We start from the raw sequence: 20361 nt of genomic DNA on the forward strand, positions 1-20361 counted from the left end.
CCCCTCAAATCATGAGATCCAGAAACTGTTTAGTTTGTAGACAATTAGTTCTATGATTTTATAAATAATATGAATTATATCAAAAACTTTATATCGTATGCTTTAAAAATCATAATTAAAATATATATACTGGTATTGAACTGCAGTAAATATTAGTAATTGTAATATTTATTTTTACTTCATGATGCTAATTTTATAAATTTTTTTCGTATAATACAGTTCTTAAATTACTGCAATTAGGTTATTCCTACTCTTTCTATGATATATAATATTTTTACTATTTTTTTTTCATGTATGATTTCATTCAATAGTGAACCCGTTTTTTGCATTTTGAAATAATATTTCAAACAGCCGCTGAAAATTAACTATAAAAATTAATCTTGAGCATAATTTTCAGCTGATAAGATTATATTGAATGATAACAAAATAATTATCATTATTCCGTTTTGACCCCAATGCGGATAAATTCTTTAAATAATTTTAGTCCTGATATTAATTAATAGTTCAGTGTTCAGTCGCTTCAAAGTACTAATACATTATTTTACCAGTTACTCACTTTAATGTTAATCTTCTTAGAACTACTCTAAATAAATACATGTGGTGTAGACGTTATTGCAGTATTAGGTTAGTTATGTTTACGGGAGAAGTATTTTTCTTAAGTGTGACTAACAGTAGCTTTTATAATTTGTACGTGCCGTGTTTATTCCAAAAAGACTATATTGATTGATAAAATATCTCGTACAGAGGTTATAACATAAGCTCTTTAGTGTCAGAATTAAGGTTATTTGTTAATAACCCTTAAGTTCTATGCACCTTGTCGAGTTAACGAGTTTGTGTTTTTATTAAATTTGATTTACGAAACTATAACAAAATTCTAACCTGTAATTTGGCGGATACATTTATTTTTTAATAATTTCTAATGAAATTCTGATGTGTAACCAGAAGTTGATTCGTTAGTGTAAGAGTAATGAGGTAGTGTTGAATAATGGACAGGAGTTAATTTTATTTACCTGTTGAATTTTGTTATAAGTGTAGAAGTGAGTTGTATTTAATATTACTAAAGATTTACCTTGCACTGTGTTTATGTGATTATTAACAAATTTTAAACTTAATAACTTTGTTTTCTTGGTCCCCTTACAGTGTAACAACCGCATACTATACTTGCAATTTGACTACTGCTGCTCTTTGTTATTTAATTCCAACTCGCAGATGATAATATTATAGTAACTCAGCCGTATGCCTGTATTGTTGCAAAGTGCTTTAAATAAATACACACATTGACAATCATCAGTTTACTAATTAAATGTAATTTTTATTCTTTAACTGAGGTAGTTATAGAAAGCCACCTTACCACTGACAGAAAGCCCACCAGTGGACATTGTTTAACTCCAGCAAGAACTCTCGTTTATTGCATGTGTTCTTTTTCATTGTTGTTTTTTTCTTTAACTGTTGTTATTATCAATGCTTGCTTGCTATCGATCAATACAAACTAATTTCTTGATTGTATCACGATACCCTCCCTTATTCAAAATGTTTACAACAACTAAAATAATACAAATGTAACAATATTACATTATAATAATATAACACTAAAACATAATGAACTTTAAGAATGTCAACAAAACATAAAAAGAAGCATCAGTTCTTACTTTTCATTTAACATTAGCTTTCTTAATCTTACAAATCACACTTCCGAGAGGCTTGGTAAGTCAGCCACTTGAACATCCAAAGTACATTAGATACTTTTATTATATCTTGTTTAATTTTCTCTGGAATAAAATTATACTTAATGTCAATATGCTTTAGCCATTTAGGCTGCTAGCAAGATTTACTAATTGATGTAGCTGACAAATTGTTCTCAGGTAAAAGTACAACGAAATCATTTGAATGCACCACATCTAATTTTATTACAATATTTTGAAACCAACAAGCCTCACTGATACATTGACTGAGGGCTACATATTCTGCCTCAGTGAAAGACAGAACACAAAACTGCTTCTTTGAACACAAAGACACAGTACAATTAAAAATTTAAAATATGTCCCTTCATGGGCTTTCTGTCTGTGGTGTCACCACTCAGTCAAAACCTTTGATAATATCAGTAGTAAAACTTTTACTATAAATAAATTTCAAATCAAGAGTACCTTTAATGTAATGTATTACTACTTTTAGACCTTAATAAATCAGGTACTTACGTATTAACGCCACCGCAGCTATAGCTTTAGGTTATGTTGACTTGTACTGACAAATCGTACGTATATCAAAATAACCTAACTAAATATAACCTACGCTCGCTTCACTCTCTAACCTCTTATAATTAATATTAAATATGCATAATTACTGAATTTATTAAATAAATACTCAAAAAATTACAGTGTTAATTAGTCAAGGTTAGCGAACGTAGGTTAAGTTTGGTTAAATTATATTTATAAAATAAATAAATATAAATAACCATTTATATTCTGTTTTGAATCTGTTTCAGCCCATTTTCTACCAAAATCTGATTGATTACTTAGTTAGATTATTTTGATATACGTACGATTTGTCAGTACACAAAGTCAACATAACCTAAAGCTGTAGCTGTGGTGGCGTTAATACGTAATTACCATAAATCATTACTATCACAACTTTGATATCTGCTTAGAATACTAATACTTATAATCTGGTCTGCTGCCCAAAATTCCGTACATAATACAACCTATTAATTTTCCACTTATTTTCTGTCAGCAAATTATTATTATCCATTGAAGTAGAGACAGTTTTATGATCAAATATATTGAAACATTTGAAACATATTTCTTTCTTATTTGAGCCTATGATAATTGTGTTATCAACATAAATTAGTATTTTAAAACATTAGATAATCAGAAATACAAATAATAATCATTATTTGAGCCTAACAAATCCTCAGATATCATGAATTCATGAAATTTATCATACCAGCATTTGGGAGAACTTTTCAAATCATAAGTTGCTTTTTTAAATTTGCACACTTTATCATTTGGTAAATTGCAATTCTCAGGCAAACAAATAAATACATTTTCTTTCAGTTCAGTAGGCAAAAAGGCACTAATGACATTCATTTATATAATAGGCCAGTCAGAATTTACACAAGCAGCTAAAATTAATCTAAATGTATTTAATCTAGCAACAAGAGAATAAACATCATATATTGACCATTTATTGCACAAACCCTCTGGCAACTAATCTATATTTAAAATGAGTTATCTTGCCTTTATTATCTCATTTAATTCTGTAGTCACATAAGTCACATATTTCACATAAGTCACATATTCTGGCTTATGAATAACGTCCCTTGTGTCATTTTCAGCTAATAATTTCAGTTCAACCTTCATAGCTTCCTGCCATTGCTTAGCCAAAACTGACTTTAGCTTCTTCATATGATGTTTCTTCAATACTGGTCACACTAACAAAGACGGTCATTATAATCATTATATTTAACTGAAGGCTGCAGCTGATCCATAGGACAAAGCTGATTCTATCAGTAGCACTATTTATGTCCATGTTCAGGTAACTTCTTTTTAAACTTTCATTTGCAGTTACATTCTTTCTTCAGTACAACTAATAAACAAGAAATTATTCAGTTTAGATGGAACAAAAACATCATCTCTTTACAACATTACAGGATTCATATTTGGAAAATAAACTCTCAAGTCCTTTTTCCCTTTCACAAAAACCTATAAAGATTTCTTTTCTGCTTTTATGATAAGCTTCTTTCTCTTCTCTTGTGGTATATACACCTATACTTCTGTACCAAACTGTTTTATTTTTTTTAAATCAGAACTTCGCTTATTTTTCCATAATTCATAAGGTGCTTTATCTTTCACTGTACTTGTCCCAGTTCTATTAATTATTTACACAGCTGTATTTACTGCTTCAGCCCAAAACGACATAATGCTTCAACAAAACTATTTGCTGCCATCATAGCTTTAGCTGCCTCAATGATCATATTTACATTACTCTTTCAGCATGACCATTCTGTTTGGGATTATAAGAAACAGTAGTTTGATGTTCTATTCCTTACTGAGTCAGACGTTTTCTCACATTGTGATTAACAGACTCCTCTCCATTATCTGTTCTTAAGATTTTAATTTTCAGACTCATTTGATTTTCACACAGTTTCATAAAAAGTTAAAGCTTACCATAAACTTTATGCTTATATTTTTTAAAAATACACTGTCTATAATGCAAATAATCATCTTTCAATAAACACATGTAACGAGAGCCACCTATTGAGTAAACTTTCATAAGGCCACAAACATCAGTGTAGACTATGTTTCTAATTTCAGTTGATTGTGAATTACATCCTTTGATGTTTTCCCTGCACACAGGCATTGCAGAACAAGGTTTCATTTTTATCTTCACTCATAATATCATTTTGATTCAAAAAACTTTTCACATGATTAAAATTTTGATGTGCCAAACTATCATCCCATCAAATTATTTTTTTTTTTTTTTAGTTCAATATGGCATCATTAGCCATACAACAATCATCTTGGTCTACAAACTCCTGATTATCCAACAAATATATCATGCAAACATTTTATTTGAGCATCTAGCCAATGCACAAACTTGATTTGTTTTCTTGTAAATTAATTATGCTTTATAGGCTTCTGACTTCAAATAAAAATCATTATCCAGAGCCTTGCCCTGTAAGAAATGATTCATCCTTAAATCAGATGCACATAGCACATTTTTCATCTTCATATTTATGAATTTTTTCCATCATACGGTTTAAAACAGCACCAATACCAATTGCAGTGATTACTGAGTAATCACCTATTCATGCTTGTTTTGATTCATTAAGCTATATGTGCTTTCCATATATTTTTAGATCATTACACATATGCTCAGACGTTCCAGTATCAAGATACCATTATGTAATCAAACTCACCTCAGAAACTCCAATTAAGGCCAATCTTTCATTTGAGCCATTAACATTTTGTTTATTTGCCTCTGAAAATTTTTTTGGGAAAACCAGTAATCGTTTAGTATATGGACCTTCTTAAGACAAAACTGACACACATTATTTTTATTTTTAATAGAATTTGAATACTTCTTAAACTGATTCATCTTATGTCCAACAATTCCACAAGAAAAACATTTGAGGCTAAATTTATTTACATGTTTAGCAGTTGATGCAACAGTATTTTCAATAGATTTCAAATCCTCTTCTTCATGCAATAATCTAGCTCTTAAATTGCTTAGAGTTCGTTGATTTTCAGCCACCAATTTCCAGGCAGACACAAAATGTTTATTCTGATTTGGCAAAAACATAATTATTTTTGTAATAACCATTTTTTCTGGTAGTTCTTCCTTCTATTGTGTAATAGTAGCAGTTGTTTTGAATTTTTTATAGAAAGTCCATAACACCATTTTCAAACTTCATATTAAAAAATTGTTAATGTAATAAATATATACCAACACTTGATTGATGATGCTTATGTATTGTTTTCAGTTTAGTCCACATTTCATTTGCATGTTAAAGTCTTGCATTTGTCATCCAGTCTTGCATGTTAAAACATGTGACAAAGGCCCACATTCCATGTGCATTACTAACAACACTTCATTGGCACATGCATAATAAATTACTTAGTTTTTCAATTTTGCAATCATAGAGATCTTTAGCTATCAGTATTATTTAAACTGGAATTTCCAAACATTGCAGTTATTTTTATTTAACTTCATAAACTGCTGTGATTCCATATTTATGCATATGGCTGCAACTCAACCAAATTTTCATGACTTCCCTACCACCATTCACAGTTATATGTCTAGGCTCATAACCTGTTGCAGAGTGCTTTAAATAAAAACATACTTTGACAACCAACACTTTATGTCTTAAATATAATTTTAATAACCCAACAAGAACTCTTGTGTATTGTATGTATTCTTTTTCATTATTGTTGTCGTTTTTCTTTACACTATTGTTATTATTGATGCTTGTTCATTTACCATCAGTTGATGCAAAGTAACATCTCGATTTTATTACAATATGTTTAATCACACAGCTAGACTACCATGTAGTATATGAATAAAGCTTAATCAGTCAATAAAGCTTAATAAAGTCAATCTTAATATTTTCTTGAATTTTTATTTCCATGCTCCAAAAGTTTTTTTAAATATTTATTAATTTTTGTTACTCCCAATGGATATTATTTTTGTTTGGTGTTTTGTTTTGTTTTGTGTTACGTAAATGTTAAATTCTCATAACAGCTATCATTATTGTGTTCCATTATGTTTATATTATGGAATTTCTGTTAACTAAAAAAAAATGTATAATTGACTCATTATTGAAAAGTGATGGTGAGTTTAAAATTTGTATTAATGAATTGAAACTTATAAAAACATTAATAAAATAATGTTTTTAGGCTTTTATTTTTCTGTTTGAAGATCAGTTAGAAGTATTATTTAAACAGAACACTGCTTTATATAGAACTTTTTGTGTTCTGCTAAGCCTGAGGATCAGATTATTTTGAATAAAATCATTGTTCCAATTGTAGATATTGATTGATGTAGCTTGTTCAGCATAGTTCAATTTTTATTTAGGAGTTCAGAAAGCAATTTATATAATAAAAAAAAAAATCTGAAAAATATTGACAGAAGTAAAAAATATTGGTGTTAAAATTTGGGTTTAGTTTTAGTTGTAATAATAATCATTTTATATAACTTTCTCACCAACCTTCATGTATTTCAAAATTATAATCAATTTTTTTTTTCATTCACATCCTCTAATGATTCATTTTTGTTTCAGAGTAGACTCATTATGGAGAAAGACAGTTTAAGTTTTGTACCTACTAAATGCTCTGCATTGAAAAATATTGCTGTACAGTATAAAGAAATTACCTTCACTAATCCAGCAAAAAAGAAAAAAACCGAATCTGTAAATAATTCATTAGAAAAAGATGAAAAGCCAAACTTAAATAATCAAGTTATTGATATGAAACGTGCAAGGTATGAAGTATTAAAATTTGCAAAATCCAATGTTAAATCATCAAATAAACAGAAAACTGACAGGCAGTTAGCTTTAGAACTTGGTGCTAAACCTTTACGTAGAAAACCTATTCCATACAAAGAATTGTTAGCAAAAAAACAAAAAAGGAGAGAAAAGAATAAAAGAAAAGAGGATCTGAAAAAGTTAACCCAAGTATTTAATGGTAAATCAATATTAAACAACAGAAAGAAAAGTAAACCAGTAAAAAAAAATAAGAGTGGAATTTTGGACATATATGGAAAGGTAACATATATAATATACTCCTTTTAATTTTATCAACATGTTGGGTCTTTTGTTAAATAGAGCCATCAAAAATCAGTATTTATAGTGTATAGGTATATTGTATTTGAATTGTATACCCACATTATACATATTTTAATCAGTACCTTACAAATTTTTAGTCCCTAAGAAAGACTGATGTTTTTCTGTATTTTTATTTATAGTTGATCAGAGAGTTTACACATACTGACTGTTTCACCAAACCAGGCTGTTTACTGCTGTGCTGATGCCACACTTGTAGTTATACATTACACTTCAGATTATTATCATATTCTGTCTCCATAAGTGCACTCCAAGCTCAATCTGACTCATTTACTATATATCCAATTATTTCACATAATACTTGCATTTATCTCGACTCTCAGAAACTAGAGTAAACATGTCAATCTTTGATGGATTCCTAATTGTCTAGAAATTACAGCTAATGAATTAACCTGTGTAGCTGTCCTTCAATTTGTAGTTTGTAATCAATTCTGATTACTCTTACTGTTTTAAACACTGGTTGAAAGCAGTTGTTTACTGCTGGAACATCAACATTAAGTTTTGACCCATTAAACATGTTACCCACATTGTCACAAAGATCATTAGCACAAAATTGTGAAGAAGTCTTCCTTTGCTATTTAAATTGAGGCCCACTAGGTCAGTGCATGGATTTCTGATGTTTTTTAATGATACCCCAATGTACTATTTAGATAACTGTATGAAATGGTACTTACCTTAACCTTGATTGTGTACAATAAATAACATTATAGTGAATATTTAAACTAGCATGCAGTTTGGGTAATATTATCGATGATAATGATGAGGTTTAAATAGATATCTATAAAATACTCCATTTATTTTTCAGAACTGTTAAAATCACATCTAAATTTTAGTTTATTTATACAGAATTGTATTGGCTCTAGTCAGGGTAAATTGTGAAAATTAGGATTCAGGAAGTATATATCCACATATTTAGAAAGTGCTTTAAAAGTGTAATAATAGTTGCTTTAATTTTGTATTTCAGTTTAAGAAATCATGACTTGGAGTATCAACTTAACAATTAAGAAATAAGGACAATAAAATATACAGAGGAAAAAGAATCTAGATAGAATGTAGAGTTTTAATAGAGGACATATGTTAAATTATCTTAACTCGTTAACTGCCGGACAAAATGATATGGAATTTTTTTCTAAATAAACCTTTTATTTCATCTACTATTAAATATATAAAGCTAGAGATATTTTCATATCAACAAAAAACCAATTATCACTCAGGAATATAATAGTTCATTTACACTCCTATGGTAAAAAGCACGCAAAAAACGTCAGTTTCTGATGAATGTAATAAGAAGACATAATGAACAATTTATATTACAATTTATTAAATTGAAAGTAATACAGTTGAAATAAACTATTTTAATTTTGTTTTTTAGAAAAGAATTATTTATTTTCCTTGCTGCAAGTTAAATTCTTGAAAAGATTTTGAATGTAGATGCACTTTACAACTTATACACAAAAATTGTATGGTTTTTGCATTGCTTACATCATCGTCTAGCTTTTTTCACACACTCTGAAATAGCATGCACCCTATTTCATCATAATGAACATCTTCTGGAAAACTGTTTTTTTATGAATGACCCTTGGTTGCCACTGGTGATGAAGGAAAATTATCTGTACTTTTTCCTTCATTTTCAGCAATGTTTCATCGTATCTTTATTTCTTTACTCTTTATCAGTAAGAATACAAGAGAAGACCTAAAATCAGTTTGACTGATTTTACTGTCATTTGAAAGTTTATATTTTCCATGAATTTACTATAATGGAAATGACAGCATTTATAAACAATGGCCGCCACCATTTTTTTCCACGTACTCAAATTCTATAATTTCCAATACCATTGTCATAGGAATCAACACCAACCACACTTTTATTTTATTCTGCTATCATTAATGGCTGAGCAATAATGATATTTTTTCTTTCTTTTTGGCTGTATCTTTTCATATTTGCTAGTGGATATATGCCATTGTGGGTACTGACAACTCTCACCACAATCAGTCCAACTAGCAATTGCAAAATATGTTTTTTTCAGTGGGAAATTAGGAAGCCTATTTTCTCTGACAGTGCCAGTCGCAAAATATCTTTTTTCATTCAGTAAATTAAATAGGTCATATGTAGAAAAGAAATTGTCAAAAAAATTTATGCTCTTTTGGATTGGTACAACATTTAACAATTGTAGTACTATTTGTGTCCAAAGACCATATTCAGATTTTTCTTCGTTTGCACCTCCATATGGAATAAATTGGTAAAAATACCCATCTGAAATATATAGACACCAAAGCTTAAATCCAAATCTAATTGGTTCCTCATGATAAACATTTTTGATGAATGCCTACCAAAATATGTCAAGATTTCTTCATCAATAGATAAATTATTAGAAAAAACAACAAACTGTAAATTCCATTTGTAGATAGACATAGAAAGTGAACATTTTATAAAGTAACGAGGTCTATAAAAATAGTAAAATGATAGACAAAACAAAAATTTAATGATTCAAACATAAAAGTAGTACAACACAGGATTGCAAAGTTATTATTTGTAATGTAAGAATAACATGTTGCATGCTTAGCGTGTGATTCATCACTCCATAAGCCAAAGGTGCGTAACCACACCATTATTTTTAACAACCAGTATTCATTATCAGTTTTCAAAATAAATAATCTTCATGAATTGATGAATAAAAGGAAAATGTAAATAAGTAAATAAAATAGAAAATCGATTTTTAACAAGCATATCACGATTATTATACACCTTATATTGAAAGGGTTACACGATCTCATAAAATACAATAATTTGATATACAGATAAATTGGCTAATTAAATACATATAACCATATAATTTTTTTTTTATTTTATTACAATGCCTAAGAAAAAAGACAAATTTTACAAAGTATGAAAAATCTTGTAGAAATTAAAAAGAAAAAAATGTTTACAAAAAGGTTCATTACACTCCATTGGCCATTAATCTGTTAACTTAAAATGAAGGGTTTTAGAATAAATGAAGTAAAAAAACTTTTTGCTGAAATTTTAATGAATAAAACGTAAATTAGGAATTCTACATTTTGATCTCAAGAATCAGGAGTGATTTTGGTCTTGTTCTTACTTAAATCTAACGTATGAAAACCTGCTTAAAATATAAGCATGCTTATTCCATTACTGTGAAATTACTTAAATTGATTTCTTAATGTAAAGAGGAAATAATAGATGATAAAAATTGCAAGGATTGAAAAAAAGAAAATGAATAGATTATATTACTTGTGAAATGTGTTGTAAGTATTTGAGACAAAAGTTTGGCAAATAATTGATTAGAATTGAGGAAAAATGAAACTGAACAAATATTTTACATTAGAAGTTATCTGATTTAACCTTAAGAAAAATTCAACCTTTGGAGTAAGAAGTTAAATAAAAGTTTTAAAATATTTTAGGGAAATATTGATTGTAAGCAGTTATGGTTATTATAATTTACAGTAATATATCTGATCTTTATTATTTCAATTGTAAAAGTTAATATATATATTACTAAATTTTGTTTTAATAATAATAGTAATAGCCTTGGTTGAGCAAAAATAAAACATACAAAATCTGTAAATAATCTATTTCTTTTTTTTTAATAAATAAAATCTATAAACAATATGTAAATTAAGCCACAAAATTAGAATTTTTGCAGGTTGTATCACCCATAGTAATTGACTGTCAGAGAAGGGAACAGATTTGAATTTATTCACCCTACCATACACTATAACATTGCTATTAAAACCTTGGACACTTGATACTATATTTAAATAGAATAATAAACAGAACAAAAAATTAAATATTTTACAGAATAAATTTAGAGAAAAATTTAACAAACAAGAAAAAACTGCAGCTTTTATACAGAGGCAATGAGTTTAGTTGAGATAGATAAGATACAATGTCATTATTATTTACAAAGAAAATTAATGAGTATATATATTTACGTTACCATACCCCATTCATTACCTTATCACTAATACTGTCAAATTTACATTATAAAAACTGTATTCAAGGCCTGGACCCACTTTATCCACAAAAACGTTTACAAAATTAAGTAGTTAAATTAATTCCTTAATTCTCCTATTTAACTGAAAAAGTTCTCAAAATTTAAACTCATCACAGATTGCTCATAAAAAGAGGAAAATGGATTTTAATAAACAGCCTTAAAACATAATTTCTATTATGATTTTCTGACTTGTTGCAGAAAAGTGAAATTATACTTAATACTATGAAAGTTTTGGATACCATAATTAATCTTAATAGATCCTGTGATTTCAATGCTGAGATAACTAAATTTATTTATAATTAATTAGAGTTACACAGTTTATTGAATTTAGAATACCACTTAACAAAAATAACTTAGACATAATACTGAGACATTGACGCTTGGTAAAAACATTATACTTTAAATTTAGAATATCATAACATTAAGTTAACTTTTAACTTTATTGCTACAAAAATAAATTAACCACCATCTTGCAGCTCTCTTATTAACCTTAATAACAATCTTTGATTTTAACATTGAAAAAGCTAAATTAATTTGCAATTTAAATAATTAAACCTAGAAAAAGTTAAATAAAACAATAAAGTTACACTTGATATATAAAAGAAAACCTATAACATCAAAATAACATGTGAATTTAAAAACAACATACATTCAATTTTATTAAATATAAGAAAAACAAATGGAACAAAACATCCATAATAGTTAAACTTCTTAATAAAATCAGAATTGTATTTGTATGCATTTGCAGAAGAACCCTACTCTAGTCAGATTTTCCCATTTAAATACTTCTTCAATTCTTGCAAACATAAAGTAAGCAAGCAGTTCAGTAAGTAAAAAATCTGCTAAAGCCAAACCAATTAATTATGCCTATTCTTTAATTTGTATCCAAAAATAATAGTACCATTAAAACCAATGATTTCTAGTTTTATTGTAGGATAAACAAATGAATTAGAGAACTATATAGAGTTAGTAAGTTTTTTATAATAAAGTGTTTTCTGCTCTACCAAAGATATTGGACTCTTTAAGTTAAATGTTTTCTATTCTCTGGTGAGGTTAATGGTTTTAATTTATGCAAAAATAAAGTTACATCTCAACTTTCATAGATTAGTTATTCCATTAATGCAAGCTATTAATAAAGTTGGCTTTAAGTATGTTATAAAAAGATTTGCTTGTAGCAGAATTGACTGTTAAAAAGGAAATATTTGCACTGTATTAATTTTTATGGTGATTCAATAGGATTCAACTGAATATCCTATATTTCTTAGCCCTGAACATCTTACTTCATTTCCTTTACTAATGACTGTAAGCATCCCAGCAGTTCTCTTTATTTTCTTCCTTTCACTTTTCTTTTATGATCCTTTGTTGAAGATCATTTATTTATGCTCCTGGTCTTCATTATTATCTTCATGTAATTCTTTATCTTACATATTCTCAATGATTGATTTTTCATTTTATTTGTACATTTCACTTTCTTCATTCTTCTCCTTAATCGCATTTTAAATATTCTACTATTTTTCTTTCTGACTGCTCATAGTTCAGATCCATATTTTAATAATACAGTTTGTACAGCATTTGGCACACCTCTTTCTCAATTCAGTTGGAATCCTTCTTGCTGTTAGCAATTCTTTTACATTTTGAAAAGTTTTCCCTAGAGACATTCTTCCTGTTTTTTACTTTCTTCATACAGCTTCCATTTCAATTTATAAAATTTATAATTTTATATTATCTATTCTATAAACTTCCACTTTACTTACCACATGAAGATTGTTTCAAATTTTCGTATTTGTATTTCTAGAGAATTGCATATAATTTAAATTAAGATTATTTTAATGTTATAATTTTACTACTGAGTCAGTATTTTATCTAATTTGTTAATTTTGCTTTTTTTTACAGCCTAAACCTAGCAACAAAACTTAGATAGAACATTAAGGAAAGGTAACAATGTGATTTTCATCTCATGTATATATATATATTTTTATTTCCAATAAATGTTTGTTTTTACTTTTGAGATGTAATTTTTTTACAATTGATAAACCATAAATTGTTATACATTTCTCAAATTGATATTAAATTTAAGTGATGATTTTAAAACAGCTTCATTGAATTATTTATTTGCATCTAATGATAAGATGATTTATTGAAATGCAATACTTAATAATCACTTGCGAATCTCTTAATGTAAATTACTTTATTTTGTCAGTCACATGACTAGATTTTGCATTTTTTCATTGCTATCAATTCTGATGTTATCATTTTAAAGTATTTGTCTTAGATTAATATAAAATCTATCATGTTTAGGATTCTTACTTTTTTATATCATGATGTAACTGACATCACTCAACAGATTCAGCTACCACTTTGACACCTGTTCTCCTGCGAGGAGGGGGTATTATATTTATAGTCAGTTTTTCTTCTCTGCACACTTATATCTTTTGTTTTGATTCTTTATTGTTATATGGTTTTATTATTATTATTATTATGATTATTGTTAATACATTTAACATTTTTTCATTATTGTACTTTCCGTCATATGTTTACATAGATTTCATTCCTCTGTTGCAAGTGTAATTCATGCCGTGATTTGTTACCTGTCCAGATTATTCAATAAAACTCAGAAAATAAATTTATTTGATTAATAAAGATAGGTGATTAGCATACAACAGAGTTTATTAATGCTCTTTCACAAAGTAATAGGAGTACCTACTTTAAAATCAAAATGGCATCTTTTAACTTTACCTCATTTTGAAGTAAAATATTTAAAAATTTTCAAGTGGTTCAAGTAGCATATTTGTTTATCTACAGTCACAGCAGCAGCAGTATCTGAGTGTAAGCATTCAGTCTCATAATCAAAAGATCACAAGTTCAAGTCTTTGTGTTGTTTTTTTAACTCTTTTAACTTTTTTTTGCACATTCATTAACATAGATGATTTTGTATTCTGAAGTATTTATAATAATAATGTTTATAAGAATATGAAAAAACAAAATGAATTTCATGTTTGCTGATTATTATTGTACTTCAATAGAACAATCAGTAACTTAAAAACCTTTATGAACAAATGAGAATGAAGCCACATGAACAATGAAGGATTAACAAAGAGACAACAAACAGATTTAATTTTATAAAACTTGAAAAAATTGAAATAAATAGATTTATTTTAATATTCAGTAAGTCTGTCACAAGCCATAATAAACCGTAACATTTAGTTTTTATTTATAAATAAATTTATTTTATTTTTTTATAGTTTTATAAAACAAAATTTGTTGGTTAGATTAATATTTGTTATATTCAAATAAAATAATAATAATCAAACATGAAATACATATACTTCTTTTTCTAAATTGTTATAGATATTATTATAAATACTAAAGAAATATGTTTAAAAAAATTTACAGGGACTTGAATCTGAGATCTTTTAATTATGAGAGTAAATGCTTGCCACTCAACTGTATATTTAAATGGACAGAAAAAGAAAAACAGGCGCACTTCAAGAAAATGAAGAAATGGCATAGTCTCTAGTAGGCCATTTTGAAATAAAAAATCATCTGTATTAGTGTATATGTAAGAAAAAAGAGATTAAAAAAGACAGAAACTTGAGCCCAAGCTGTCTTGATTGTGAGATTGGAATGAACATTTGACTACTGCTGCTGCAGTGACTAGATAAACAAATAAGTTACATCACTCAAAAACTTCTAAATGGAGTTTACTTCGTAACGTAGCCAAGTTGAAATCGACCATTTTGAATTTAAACTAGAGACCTCCTCCTACTATTATGCAAAAGGGCATCTATAAACTATATTGTAAGCTGACCGCCTGCTGTTATAGTTGTTACTTTATAAATAGCTCAGTTTCTAAATTTATGGAGATGTGCTTTTAGATTTTTTTAGTGAGATTTGACACAATTAAAATATAAATTACTCAATTTTCAATTGTTCAAGTATATATATGTGTTCATTGTTCATATGTGTTTTTGTCAGTTTGAAAACCACTACGGTTTTCAAACTGACAAAAACACATATGTTAGCAATCAAAACAGATCTAGATTCTATTTGACCTTATAAAAAAATGATTTATTAATTTTTTTAAAAATTGCCTCATGTAGCAAAACCAATGAGGAAACCACCTACCTAATAGCTTGAAAAAGATCTTATGGAATACATTTAATTTGAAATACATTTTTCATTTTTTCATTTAGTTTTTAAACTAACCGCATTTTTTTAATGTGAACAATAAATTACAGTATTATTTATGACAACTTATATCTTAAGTTATCTACTTTATACAACGCAACTGACCAGAAATGTCTAACCACTTTTAAAGTTATAAACATATTTTTCATGTATGAAACTTTAATTGCATACAAATAATTTACAAAAAATGGAGATTTTTATTCAAAATTTTTCCATTGCTTTATACATATCCCTGGTTGATTTTGATGAATCTACATTACATTACACACTGCTTTAAATCTTGTAAAATATTATCAGTTTCTTTGAGTTAACCATTGTTTTAACATTCATTTAATGTAGCTGGTTTTATAGTGTGTAAGCATTTTTCAAACAACCCTACTGTGTGAAGAGGAAACATAGGAAAACAGAATGGCCAGTTCACCATTTGTTAAATGATGAAATGATTCTCTTTCCTGAAAAGTTCCATAAAGTAGCCGATCAGGCTGTATGGGGTGTAGCTCCATCATCCTGGAATTGAAAGTTTGTTTGTATAGGTGTGGCTTTTACTCTGGAAGCCAAATAATTGTTTACAATATCTTTGTAACCTTCTGCATTTACTGTTACTGTATTCCCTTTATCACCTTTAAAGAAATATGAACCAATAATGCAAGATAAGATAAACCACGCTCCCATCAGTTAATTTGGAGTACGTAAAGACTTCAGACAAAACTCGCATGGATTTTCGATTGGTAAGTAGCAGCAATTCTGCTATTTTTTTAACTATTAAGATGAAAATAAAATATTCATTATCAAAATAAAACAAATATCAATATTACAAGGTAATTTGGTTAGGTTATACAGTTTTCAACTCTTTTTTGCTTATGGTTGTTTGTTGATAAATTTTGTAGAAATAAAATGTTGATTCTTTAAATACTATTGAAACACTTTATAAGTTTAGAGATGCAGCATACTTTACAATTAGTCCTTGAATTTTGCGTGATTTTATTTAATGAAAGAACAGACATACTTAGCCACAAGATACATAGATATTCCAACAATTCAGAGCAACTTAAACTTAAAGATTCCAGATGTTACACTGTATCAAGCAGAGCAATGCTGCAAACAGTAGTTCAGAAATTCCCTTTTTAAATCTGTCAGATGCTTATGTTCAACCTTATTATATATTCTAATCATATACTGTGGACTGTAAGATAATAATATTTTAAAAAATCAGAAAAGTAGCATTAGTACTTTAGATATGAAAAAAATCAAGTTATGTAGGCAGGTTTTTGTTTACTGACATTCCAAGTTTATACGTATGTAATCAGTTTTAAATTTATTTGTAAAATTTAGTCGCAGTAACAATATATTCATGATCATAAAACAAGGTACAAGCACCATCAATATTCACATTGAGCTATATTATTTAAAATTATTTCAAAAGTGATCATAATTTGTTTTTCAAAAGATTTTAGAGATATTATTAATGAATATAACACAGGTATTAAAAGTATATTACAAATATTAATCAGATTGATTTGATAATTAAGTCTATTTTTAATTAATTGTGCATTTATTCAAGTGATGAATTTCTTCCCTCATAGAAATTAAGTTTGCTATAATAGATAATATTTTTATTTCATTTTGTGATGGTAGTAGTTACCATATAATATAAAATTGCATTAAGTAGTAGTATTACATGTAGCTGTAAATTTATTTTACTCTTCTTGCGCTTCTTTAGTACTTAGGACTTGCTTAACAAACTGAATGTTGAGGAATTATTACACTAGTATAGAAATTTACAAAAATAGAACATTGCATCTAATATTTTTGTTGTAAAATATCACATTTGTTTATACATGGAGAAACTGACTTTTCCTTTCTTTGTATAATTTTTAATAAATTTTATAATTTTTTAATAAAAATTATTTCAATAATTTCCACTACATAATATCAACAGATGAGTTACAGTTAACATCTGTTTATATTTTTTTCAATTTTTATGAATTATTTAGTCATATGGTAAACAACTTCTTTTATTTAAGCTATCAGATTTTTATGAGAAAACTTTTCACAACTGTAGCATTACAGTATGTGTTTAGAATAGTTAATTGACAAAAACAGCAAACTAACATCTAAATTTCTATAATTTGTTATAATGTTAACTAACTCTACTGCTTTGTTTAAAAACATTCCAGCAGTAACATCAATAAATAATATTTCAAGTGAGACTGTTAGCAGTAAGTTAAATTTTATTAATATTCATCTATCCATTATACAAACATTAAATCAGTTATCTAGATTAATTAGCTTAAAATAGATATAAACTATTGTTGTATTGTTAAAAAATGTTACTTACTGTAAAATATCTGCTAGTAAAATAAAGAAAGCATAATTTTAGGTGAGATACAGTGTGGAAGGATCATTAAAGACATATTGGTAATGCAATCCAAATGAGATTTACCTTTCCATAAATATATATATTCCATATATAAACATACCATATTCAGATTAACAGCAGGTAAACTCATTACTTACTAGAGCATTTTCAAAGATTTACTTCAGCAGTATTTTGTTATAATTTTACATATTTTATACTTAAATTAAAATAATTTGCTAGCCAAAATGAAATTGTCATATGAAATAGTACTTTTCATTTATCTAAAATTGAGGATTAAATTACATAAATAATTTCTCAATTTGAATAAGTAGTAGGTGAGCAACTTAAAATTGAATTAAAGTTGTTAGTGTTACCTTTAACATTGCTACTATCGGTTGTGTGTGCTACTATAGTCATCTGTTGTTAGTTAATTGTAAACTGTTAAGTTTTGCTGCAATACAGTTTTGTTCTCTGCTGTAAATATCTGTTTTTGTAAAATGTCTTATTTGATTGAGAAAAGGGTTGCTGTAATAGAAGCTTATGTGCTTTTACTGGATCTGTTCAAGAAAAGCATCAAGTATTCATGAAGAATTTCCAATCCCAGTTAAAAATAGCATACATGATTTGGTTAACATAGCGCACAACAGGATCTGTTTCAGACTCAAAACAAAGTAGGTGATCTTCCTTTAGGACTGCAGAGGCCACAGCCAATTTTCAAAGAAGAATTTCTGCAGGTTTGAAAAAATTTGTAGATTATTATAACAAATTGATGTATAATAAACATCTTGCTGTAAGGTTCTTCATGATTTAAATTTGAAACCATATTGTGTAACAAGTTGTGGAAACAGATAATCTGAAACATAATAATTATTGCAACTGGCTTCTCAGAAACATTGTCTTTGCACAGATAAACCCAATGCTGCATCTCATGTTGAAGGCATGGTTCATTTATGCGGGCATGTTAATTCGCATAACAACAGGCACTGAATGACTGAAAATCCTTACCTGATTTTTGAGTATTTACTTCATGATTAGAAAATCAGTCTTTGGTATGCTGTTTCCAGTAACCATATAGTGGCGTTGAGTTTAGTCTGTAGCAGTTTGGTTTACAGTTGCTCACCTGGAATAATACAACTCATTTGTACATTCATTAGAATAAATTTATTTTTATGATACATGCTAATGGGATATTTTTCTATGATATCTATTTTCCAAAACATAACATTTACCTCTTCTTACTTTATGCTAATAACCAAATGATACCTAACAGTTAATGATAACTACTCATGAGTCAGCACTATCAGCAGTGCTATTAGCCAAATGAAGGAGCAACATAAAGCTATTAAAAGATACAGAGCACAGTTACATATATTTAGAAAATGATAGCTTTTTAGTTAAATGTTTTAAGAACTATAATTTATATGTATATACATACAATATATATATATCTTTTTTAGGTGACGAACTGCATAACTCATTAAAATTTACAGATTTTGAGAAACAAGTTATAGCAACAACTTTAACTGAAATCATAGAACAATTAAATTTAATAAAAAATTGTTTAATATTTCCATTATTTGATTGGGAAAAAGCATATGAAGATCCAGAACAATACATTATTAAAATTAGTGGGAAAGCAACAGAAAAGGTTTTTCCACCATATTATGCATATGAAAATTCACCATTCTGGAAGATACAAGTAGATAGGTAATTTTTTTTTTAATATAAAATTTTTTTCTAAACAAATATTCATTCTTATTGTAAAACCCGTGTAATTAATACCAAAGTATTTAGAGACAAAGTATGTTTCTTGTGTAAGTATATATTGATTTGTTGCTTTATATTGTCTGTCTCTTACTTTCTTTAAAAGTAAAGATATTAATTATTCAGGCAATACCTGTGCTAAACAGAATAAATTGTTACTTATTAGACATCTGCATTTCAGTGGACTTTGTGTGCTAATGTATGACAGCATGTTTGAATCAGTGTAGAGGGAAATTCACTACACTCCCCACTTTCCTTAAACAGCTTGACATGGAATCCTTGTCTATAAAATGTCTCTGCCAGTTTTAAAAGTGAATTTGTTCTTATATCAGGTTGCCTACAACCAGTTTTGCTGCACTTATTTAAATTTAATATTAGAGACTAGATGGTTGTGATCAGCCAAAAAAATAAATCATAAGATTACTTAAAGAATATCGTAATTCATTTTTTCTATATTTTAAACTAATAGCACAAGCATTAATTGTTCAGTTTATTATCCGTGAATAAATTAAAATCAGCTGAGAGGCACTTTGGACAAAAGAGTTCTTTGGACAATTACTGGAGCTTTTAAAAGTGAAAGTTTATATATTTTGATAATTAGGCAGGCAGGCAAAAATAGCCTTAAGATGGAAAGGTTAAAGTATAGTAAGATAAAAACAGTGATATGAAAAAATAGTTTTAAAAGATTTGTTATGACATCC

The 20361-nt window shown here is 27.6% G+C and overlaps 3 protein-coding genes across 8 annotated transcripts in view; 1 reads left to right on the plus strand and 2 right to left on the minus strand.

Moving 5' to 3' along the window:
- The window catches only part of Dhod (dihydroorotate dehydrogenase 2), a 33841-nt gene extending 31513 nt beyond the window's left edge, over window positions 1-2328 (minus strand). The window contains exon 1 of the mRNA XM_075370500.1: window positions 2196-2328. The gene's annotated coding sequence lies outside the window, so the exon portion shown is untranslated. The remainder of the gene's footprint in view (window positions 1-2195) is intronic.
- Window positions 434-19477, plus strand: LOC142327432 (uncharacterized). Of its 6 annotated transcripts, XM_075370502.1 has the most exons (4): window positions 434-624; window positions 6781-7258; window positions 13243-13284; window positions 19354-19477. In XM_075370502.1, exons 1-3 carry the CDS (start codon window positions 596-598, stop codon window positions 13264-13266), a joined length of 531 nt encoding a protein of 176 aa, XP_075226617.1. In that variant the 5' UTR covers window positions 434-595; the 3' UTR covers window positions 13267-13284; window positions 19354-19477. The 6 variants fall into 6 exon arrangements, with proteins under 6 accessions (XP_075226617.1, XP_075226616.1, XP_075226620.1 ...); XM_075370501.1 differs by lacking the exon at window positions 19354-19477 and having other exon boundaries at window positions 13243-13352; XM_075370505.1 differs by lacking the exon at window positions 19354-19477 and having other exon boundaries at window positions 435-1037; window positions 13243-13352.
- Window positions 18998-20361, minus strand: part of Adck1 (aarF domain containing kinase 1) — a 77401-nt gene continuing 76037 nt past the window's right edge. Inside the window, exon 11 of the mRNA XM_075370495.1 lies at window positions 18998-19016. Coding sequence (XP_075226610.1) covers window positions 19013-19016 — 4 coding nt within the window. The 3' untranslated portion in view covers window positions 18998-19012. The remainder of the gene's footprint in view (window positions 19017-20361) is intronic.

The sequence above is a fragment of the Lycorma delicatula genome, chromosome 7 (genome assembly GCF_047948215.1).
Source record: "Lycorma delicatula isolate Av1 chromosome 7, ASM4794821v1, whole genome shotgun sequence".
NCBI classification, from domain to species: Eukaryota; Metazoa; Arthropoda; class Insecta; order Hemiptera; family Fulgoridae; genus Lycorma; species Lycorma delicatula.

Bases quoted from the DNA above. Each gene is read 5' to 3' on its own strand.
- LOC142327432 (XM_075370502.1), top strand. From the start codon at position 596: ATGTGGTGTAGACGTTATTGCAGTATTAG. The intron at 625-6,780 runs GTTAGTTATGTT...GTTTCAGAGTAG, and splicing joins AGACGTTATTGCAGTATTAG to ACTCATTATGGAGAAAGACA. The intron at 7,259-13,242 runs GTAACATATATA...TTTTTTTTACAG, and splicing joins TTTTGGACATATATGGAAAG to CCTAAACCTAGCAACAAAAC.